Consider the following 8,177-nt stretch of genomic DNA (forward strand, 5'->3'; position numbering starts at 1 on the left):
ATAGAAAATTTTTTAAAATTTGTATTTTTATATAATTTTTTTTTTTTCAAAATTGTATTTCTATAGCATTACAATACGAAGATAATTTCGTATAGAAAAAATTTTGAAAAAATTGTCAATAGAAATAACTTTTTCAAAGAAATTTCTATAGATATTAAATTTTGACCAAATTTTCTATAGAAATAAATTTTTTACAAAATTTTCTATAGAAATTTCATTTAATATTTTATTTAATTTAATAACAATTTTTTTATTACCTCATTTATCGCTTAAAGAGATAAAAACTCCACTATTTATATCATGCAATTTATTCAAAAAGCTTTATAGTTTAATTTAATTCTATTTTTTAATTAAATTATTTTAAAGGTAGACAAACTACGTTGTTCAACTAAAAGCAGTAAGCATTAGGAATTATCTCAAGACCTTTATCACAATTTTCCCATAGTCTACGAAGCAAAACAACAAAATCATTTACTTCTCTCTCTCACACACACTCTCCCGTTATCACTCTGTATCTCTCACTTTCTTTATTACTGTTGAGTATTGAATAAATAACTCAATGTTGAGGGTTGGGCATGGAAACGTACTTGAGCCTCTTCCCATTTGGTATGTATGAGTTTTTGCAAAGGTGTATTAACGGCCAACTCCTCCTTCACCTCATCTTTGCCACTATCCTCTTTAGGTTTTCCCGATAGGGGAGTGCTTTCTGCTGTAGACATTTGCCGTTCCAGCATACCCAGAGCCTGATCATTATACGAACGATTATCAATGGTCAATAAAATCTCACGACCCGAACAACTATAGTAGTATAAATCAAAACGTGATTCTGCATGATAATTTCTTAGAAGATCAGCATTACGATTAAACATTACACCATAATGGCCACCACACAACGTAATCCAAATGGGATAGTTGGGAGTTTTCAAACGAGAACCAGGTTGTCGAACCACCAAGGAACTCTACAAATGAAAATAAAAATAAAAAGTGTGAGTTTCGTTTTTTTTTTTATATAAACAGAGACAATGGACTACCTGACCACTTTCGTTTTCCCATAGAAGTAAACCAATGGAGCAGCGACTTAGTATACCATATTGAGGAACAGCCTGAAATGGACAAACATTTTCTATAGAAATACAATTCTGACAAAATTTTCTATAGAAATAAAATTTTGACAACATTTTCTATAGAAATACAATTTTGACAAAATTTTCTATAGAAAGAAAATTTTGATAAAATTTTCTATAGAAATAAAATATTGATAAAATTTTCTATAGAAAGAAAATTTTGATAAAATTTTCTATAGAAATAAAATTTTGACATAATGCTTTATAGACATAAAATTTTAACAACATTTTCTATAGAAATAAAATATTCAGAAAATTTTCTATAGAAATAACATTTTCAGAATATTTTCTAAAAAATAAAATGTTCAGAAAATTTTCTATAGAAATTAAATTTTCTATAGATGTAAAATTTTGACAAAAACTTCTATAGAAATAAAATTTAGAGAAAGTTTTCTATAAAAATAAAAATTTCTGAAAATTTTCTATAGAAATAAAATTTTGACAAAATTTTCGATAGGAATAAAAATTTGACAAAATTTTCTATAGAAATAAAATTTTGACAAAATTTTCTATAGAAATAAAATTTTGACAAAATGTTTTATAGACATAAAATGTTAACAGCATTTTCTATAGAAATAAAATTTTGTGAAAATTTTCTATAGAAATAAAATTTTTCACAAAATTTTCTGAAGAAATAAAATTTTGACAAAATATTTTATAGACATAAAATGTTAACAACAATTTCTATAGAAATAAAATTTTGTTAAAATTTTCTATAGAAATAATATTTTTCACAAAACTTTCTATGGAAATAAAAATTTTCACAAAACTGTCTGTAGAAAAAAATTTTGACAACATTTTCTATAGAAATAAAATTTTTCACAAAATTTTCTAAAAAAATAAAATTTTGACAACATGTATTATAGACATAAAATTTTAACAACATTTTCTATAGAAATAAAATTTTGTTAACATTTTCTATAGAAATAAAATTTTGCTAAAATTTTCTATAGAAATAATATTTTTCACAAAATTTTCTATGGAAATAAAAATTTTCACAAAATTGTCTATAGAAATAAAATTTTGACAAAATTTTCTATAGGAATAAAATTTTGACAAAATTTTCAAAAAAAAATTGACAAAATTTTCTTCAGAAATAAAATTTTTCACAAAATTTTCTATATAAATAAAATTTTGACAAAATGTTTTATAGACATAAAATGTTAACAATATTTTCTATAGAAATACAATTTGTGAACATTTTCTATAGAAATAAAATATTTCACAAAATTTCCTGAAGAAATAAAAATTTGACTATAGAAATTTGTAGACACAAAATTTTAACAACATTTTCTATAGAAATAAAATTTTGCTAAAATTTTCTATAGAAATAAAATTTTTCACAAAATTTTCTATGGAAATAATATTTTTCACAAAATTTTCTATGGAATTAAAAATTTTCACAAAATTGTCTATAGAAAAAAATTGAAATAAATTTTTGCCAAGATTTTCAATAGAAATAAAATGTTGACAAAATTTTCTAAAGAAATAAAATAGCTAAATCCGTCCGTTCATAGGATTTACTTACATAACTGCTTTCATCGCCAACATTAACCACACCATTATGTATGTAGGGTGTTGCTCGACCCGTTAGAAGAAGAGTTACAATCATTAGTGAACCCTCTTCATTGTTACTCATGGTCAATGGAACCGTTTTGGTTGAATCCAGATCACTGCGAACACTAAAAAAAAATAAATAAGTAATTAAATTATAATCTGATTAAGGTAGAAAATCCTTAAAATCATCTTGGTGTTCTCTGAAACCATAGACCATGAAATATAAATACGTCTCAAGTTAATTCACAGCGCAGTTGTCGGGGATGTGCCCATCTTCCCCATGCTTGTGATTATTCAACTACTCTGATTTCGTATTAAAATTGATTTTTTGATTTTTCTGATAAAAAAATATGAAAAAAATAGAACTTACCGACCCATAGTGCGGGTTAGTACAGCGCTATACAAGAATAACAAGGTCCCTGGCGAATCTTCTTCCGTAAACTAGAAATGGAAAATGATAATTAATATGATTACTAAAATTACACCCTCTATCAGGCTAAAATTTAAGAGTTAAGCCATTCTCAAGCATTTTCTTAATCTTACCACTTTGTAATTTCTTTTGATAAACATTTCCAACTCTTCATTTTGATTTAAGGTGAAAATGTAAAGCTGGAAAAATAAATAGAAAATTCATAATCACAAAAAAGGCTGGATATCAATCACAATAGATATATGCTCAATCACAATAGTATCCACCTATTGTAATTAAGATAGTATTAACGTAGGCCAAACACATTCTCCAAAATATTTGCAATTAAAATTTTAATTGAATTTTCGAAAATATTCAATTAAAAATTTAATTAATTGACAAAATTTTCAATGAAAATAAAATTCAGCAAAATTTTTTTATAGAAATAAAATTTTAACAAAATTTTCTATAGAAATAAAATTTTGATATATTTTTCTATAGAAATAAAATTTTGACAAAATTTTTTATAGAAATAAAACTTAAAACAAAACTATAGAAATAAAATTTGGCAAAATTTTCTATGGAAATAAAATTTTGAAAAAAATTGTATAGGAATAAAATTTTAACCACATTTTCTATAGAAATACAATTTTGACAAAATTTTCTATAGAAATAAAATTTTGACAAAAATTTCTATAGAAATAAAATTTTGACAAAATTTTCTATAGAAATAAAATGTTGGGTATCAATCACAATAGTATCCACCTATTGTAATTAAGATAGTATTAACTTATTAAGTATTAACTATAGAAATAAAATTTTGACAAAATTTTCTATACGAATAAAATTTTGACCACATTTTCTATAGAAATAAAATTTTGACAAAATTTCCTATAGAAATATACTTTTTTCAAAATTTTCTATGGAAATTAAATTTTGACAAAAATTTCTATAGGAATAACATTTTAACCACATTTTCTATAGAAATAAAATTTTGACAAAATTTTCTATAGAAATAAAATTTTGAAAAAATTTTCTATGAAATAACATTTTGACAAAAATTTCTATAGAAATAAAATTTTGACAAAAAATTCTATAGAAATAAAATTTTGACAAAATTTTCTAATGAAATAAAATTTTGACAAAATTTCCTATAGAAATATGCTTTTGCCAAAATTTTCTATGGAAATAAAATTTTGACAAAAATTTCTATAGAAATAAAATTTTGACAAAAATTTCTATAGAAATAAAATTTTGACAAAATTTTCTATAGAAATAAAATTTTGACAAAATTTTCTATAGAAATAAAATTTTGACAAAATTTTCCAATGAAATAAAATTTTGACAAAATTTTCTATAGAAATAAAATGTTGACAACATTTTCTAATGAAATAAAATTTTGAAAAAATTTTCTATAGAAATAACATTTTGACAAAAATTTCTATAGAAATAAAGTTTTGACAAAAATTTCTATAGAAATAAAATTTTGACAAAAATTTCTATAGAAATAAAATTTTGACAAAAAATTCTATAGAAATAAAATTTTGACAAAAAATTTCTATTGAAATAAAATTTTGACAAAATTTTCTATAGAAATAAAATTTTGACAAAATTTCCTATAGAAATATGCTTTTGCCAAAATTTTCTATGAAAATAAAATTTTGACAAAAATTTCTATAGAAATAAAATTTTGACAAAAATTTCTATAGAAATAAAATTTTAACCACATTTTCTATAGAAATAAAATTTTAACCACATTTTCTATAGAAATAAAATTTTGACAAAATTTTCTATAGAAATAAAATTTTGACAACATTTTCTATAGAAATAATATTTTGACAAAATTTTCTAATGAAATAAAATTTTGAAAAAATTTTCTATAGAAATAACATTTTGACAAAAAATTCTATAGAAATAAAATTTTGACAAAAAATTCTATAGAAATATAATTTTGACAAAATTTTCTATAGAAATAAAATTTTGACAAAATTTTCTATAGAAATAACATTTTGACAAAAATTTCTATAGAAATAAAATTTTGACAAAATTTTCTATAGAAAAAAAATTTTGGCAAAATTTTCTATAGAAATAAAATTTTGACAAAAATTTCTATAGAAATTAAATTTTGACAAAATTTTCTATAGTAATAATTTTTGTTACAAAATTTAACATTTACATTTTGATACTTACCTTTTCAGTTACACCATCGTGAAAATACAATGCACTATGATCAACAAAACATTCATCTGGTGAGGGTAATACCATAATCACTTTATCCTTATCGGCTATAAGACGCAAAATTTCTATTAATGCTGAAACCAAGGCATCTCTTTGCATATCCACAGTGGGTGATAAAGGACTGTATGGCGATGTAAAAAAATAAATGTAATAAAAAATAGGGATTTACATATCCATTTCCTATTATTACTCTGCCATGGCTGCTGCTCTAGTGGTCTTACGTCCAAATAGTAAATTTTTTACCACAAATCCTTGTACCACAGACAAAAGGCCTCGTGTAGCATTTCGAGAAGATCTTAGGCCATAGGCATACTCTTCTTTAGGTGAGCCAAAAATGAAAGGGGTTTGAGTCCATTCAGCTCTCATGGGAATGGCACAAGTACCAAATACCAATTGTCTTAGTTCCTTGAAAAATGTAAAATTTCAAAAACAAATGATTTTGTTTTTTTATTCACAAAAATATTTACCATGGCCAATTCTGGTGTTATGGCAATACCACCTTGTGCTTTAAATTGTGTTGCCATTTTTTGAATGAACTCTCTGTCAAATCCTTTTCGCTAACAAGAACGTCCGCTATCTAAGAATGTCTAATCGTTAGTAATTTCACTTTTGTTTTATCGTCTTCCACATAGACTTTCTAATCACCCATTTCCGTCGTATGTGAGATTACTTTGCACTTTAATTCCTATTGAGTTCATAACATTCAAACCTCCTAGTTTACAGGTCATCATCCATCCATACAACTGGTGATATTCAATAAATGGATTTTATTTTTTGTTTTATAATATCCCCTAAGAGATGGGAATGTATATTAAGTTTGTAACTCCGTTGGTAATATATCGCTATATATGGAGTTTTTACACATAAAAGGGATTTTAAACCTAAATTCGATACAAGTCCACAGTTGCCACTCGATATAAAAATAATCTACCAAAATTTTCTACAAATTTTGCTGTTTTTTATTTCTATAGAAAATTGTGTCAAATATTTAGGTCTATAGAAATTTTTTCCTATAGATTTTTTTTTTCAAAATTTTATTTCTATAGAAAATTTTATTTCTTTAGAAAATTTGTCACAATTTTATTTCTATAGACAATTTTTTCAAAATTTTATTTCTATAGAAAATTTTCTCAAAAGTTTATTTCTATAGGAAAAATTTTCAATATTTTATGGCTATAGAAATTTTTGTCAATATTTTATTTCTATAGAAAATTTTGTTAAAATTTTATTTCTATAGAAAATTTTGTCAAAATTTTATTTCTATAGAAAATTTTATCAAAATTTTATTCCTATAGAAAATTCTATCAAACTTGTATTCCTATAAAAATTTTGTCAAAAATTTTATTTCAGTAGAAAATGTTGTCAAAATTTTATATCTATAGAATCTTCTGTCAAATTTTTATATCTATAGAAAATTTTGTCAAAATTTTATTTCTATAGAATCTTCTGTCAAAATTTTATTTCGATAGAAAATTTTGTCATAATTTTATTTCGACTTAAAACCATGCATTGACTAAACTACAAGTGTAGCTTAACCAACAGAGGAAAAGAATGTTTGTCAAATTTATTTGGGCAAAGCCCTATAGACTGCAAAATGGTTGGATGGATGCACGTTTCGGAATTACCACATTCCTCATCAGCATCCTCTACTTGCAGCAAAACTATCAACCAATTATCAGAATAAATTCAGGTAGTTCATTAAACCCAACAATGAACCACACTTGAACCTTCCGAAAAAAGGTTTTATATGATAGCCGGCTTATGCCAAAATAAATTCGTACAAACATATCTCTTTTCCTTTGCCACCATCAAATCATCGATTTGACTGCAATTGGCTGGGTTTATTTTGAGCGTGCTTCCTCTTCTTTCATTCGTTTTGTTTTGTTATTGTTGGTTTTGTTATTTAATTATTGTTCTTGTTTTTTTGATTTCAGCTTAAAAACAAACAACAATGACTAAAGAACAAAACCAACAATAACAAAACGAATAATTTTATTTCTATAGAAAAATTTGTCAATTTTATTTCTATACAATTTTTTTTTCTTAATTTTATTTCTATAGAAAATTTTGTCAAAATCTTGTTTCTATAGAAAATTTTTGTCAAAATGTTATTTCTATAGAAAATTTTGTTAACATCTTATTTCTATAAAATTTTATTTCTATAGGAAATTTTGTCGAAATTTTATTTCAATAGAAACTTTTGTCAAAATCTTAAGGTTAAAGTGGCAGCCCGATTAAGATTGAGGCTCACTTAGACTATTCAGTCCATTGTCAAATCTTATTTCTATAGAAAATTTTTGTCAAAATTTTATTTCTATAGAAAATTTTGTCAACATCTTATTTCTATAGAAAATTTTGATAAAATTTTATTTCTATAGGAAATTTTGTGAAAATCTTATTTCTATAGAAAAAATTGTCAAAATTGTATTTCTATAGAAAATTTTATTAAAATTTTATTCCTATAGAAAATTTTGTCAAAATTTTATTTCTATAGAAAATTTTGTCAAAATTTTATTTCTATAGAAAATTTTGTCAAAATCTTATTTCTATAGAAAAATTTGTCAATATTTTTTTTTCTGTAGAAAATTTTGCCAAAATGTTATTTCTATAGAAAATTTTGCCAAAATGTTATTTCTATACAAAATTTTATCAAAATTTTATTCCTATAGAAAATTTTGTCAAAATTTTATTTCTATAGAAAATTTTGTCAAAATTTTATTTCTATAGAAAATTTTGTCAAAATCTTATTTCTATAGAAAAATTTGTCAAAATTGTATTTCTGTAGAAAAATTTGCCAAAATGTTATTTCTATAGACAATTTTGCCACAATGTTATTTCTATACAAAATT

At 23.2% G+C, this 8,177-nt stretch overlaps 1 protein-coding gene across 1 annotated transcript; it reads right to left on the bottom strand.

Moving 5' to 3' along the window:
- Positions 1-292: 292 nt before the first annotated feature.
- On the bottom strand, positions 293-5,981 carry LOC142236264 (inactive ubiquitin carboxyl-terminal hydrolase MINDY-4B). The gene is made up of 8 exons (XM_075307537.1): positions 5,796-5,981; positions 5,519-5,733; positions 5,281-5,449; positions 3,225-3,290; positions 3,052-3,122; positions 2,653-2,806; positions 1,032-1,103; positions 293-959 (listed from the first exon to the last, which is right to left on the bottom strand). Exons 1-8 carry the CDS (start codon positions 5,850-5,852, stop codon positions 531-533), a joined length of 1,233 nt encoding a protein of 410 aa, XP_075163652.1. The 5' UTR covers positions 5,853-5,981; the 3' UTR covers positions 293-530.
- Positions 5,982-8,177: the final 2,196 nt, after the last annotated feature.

Source organism: Haematobia irritans, chromosome 4 (assembly GCF_050003625.1).
Source record: "Haematobia irritans isolate KBUSLIRL chromosome 4, ASM5000362v1, whole genome shotgun sequence".
NCBI classification, from domain to species: domain Eukaryota; kingdom Metazoa; phylum Arthropoda; class Insecta; order Diptera; family Muscidae; genus Haematobia; species Haematobia irritans.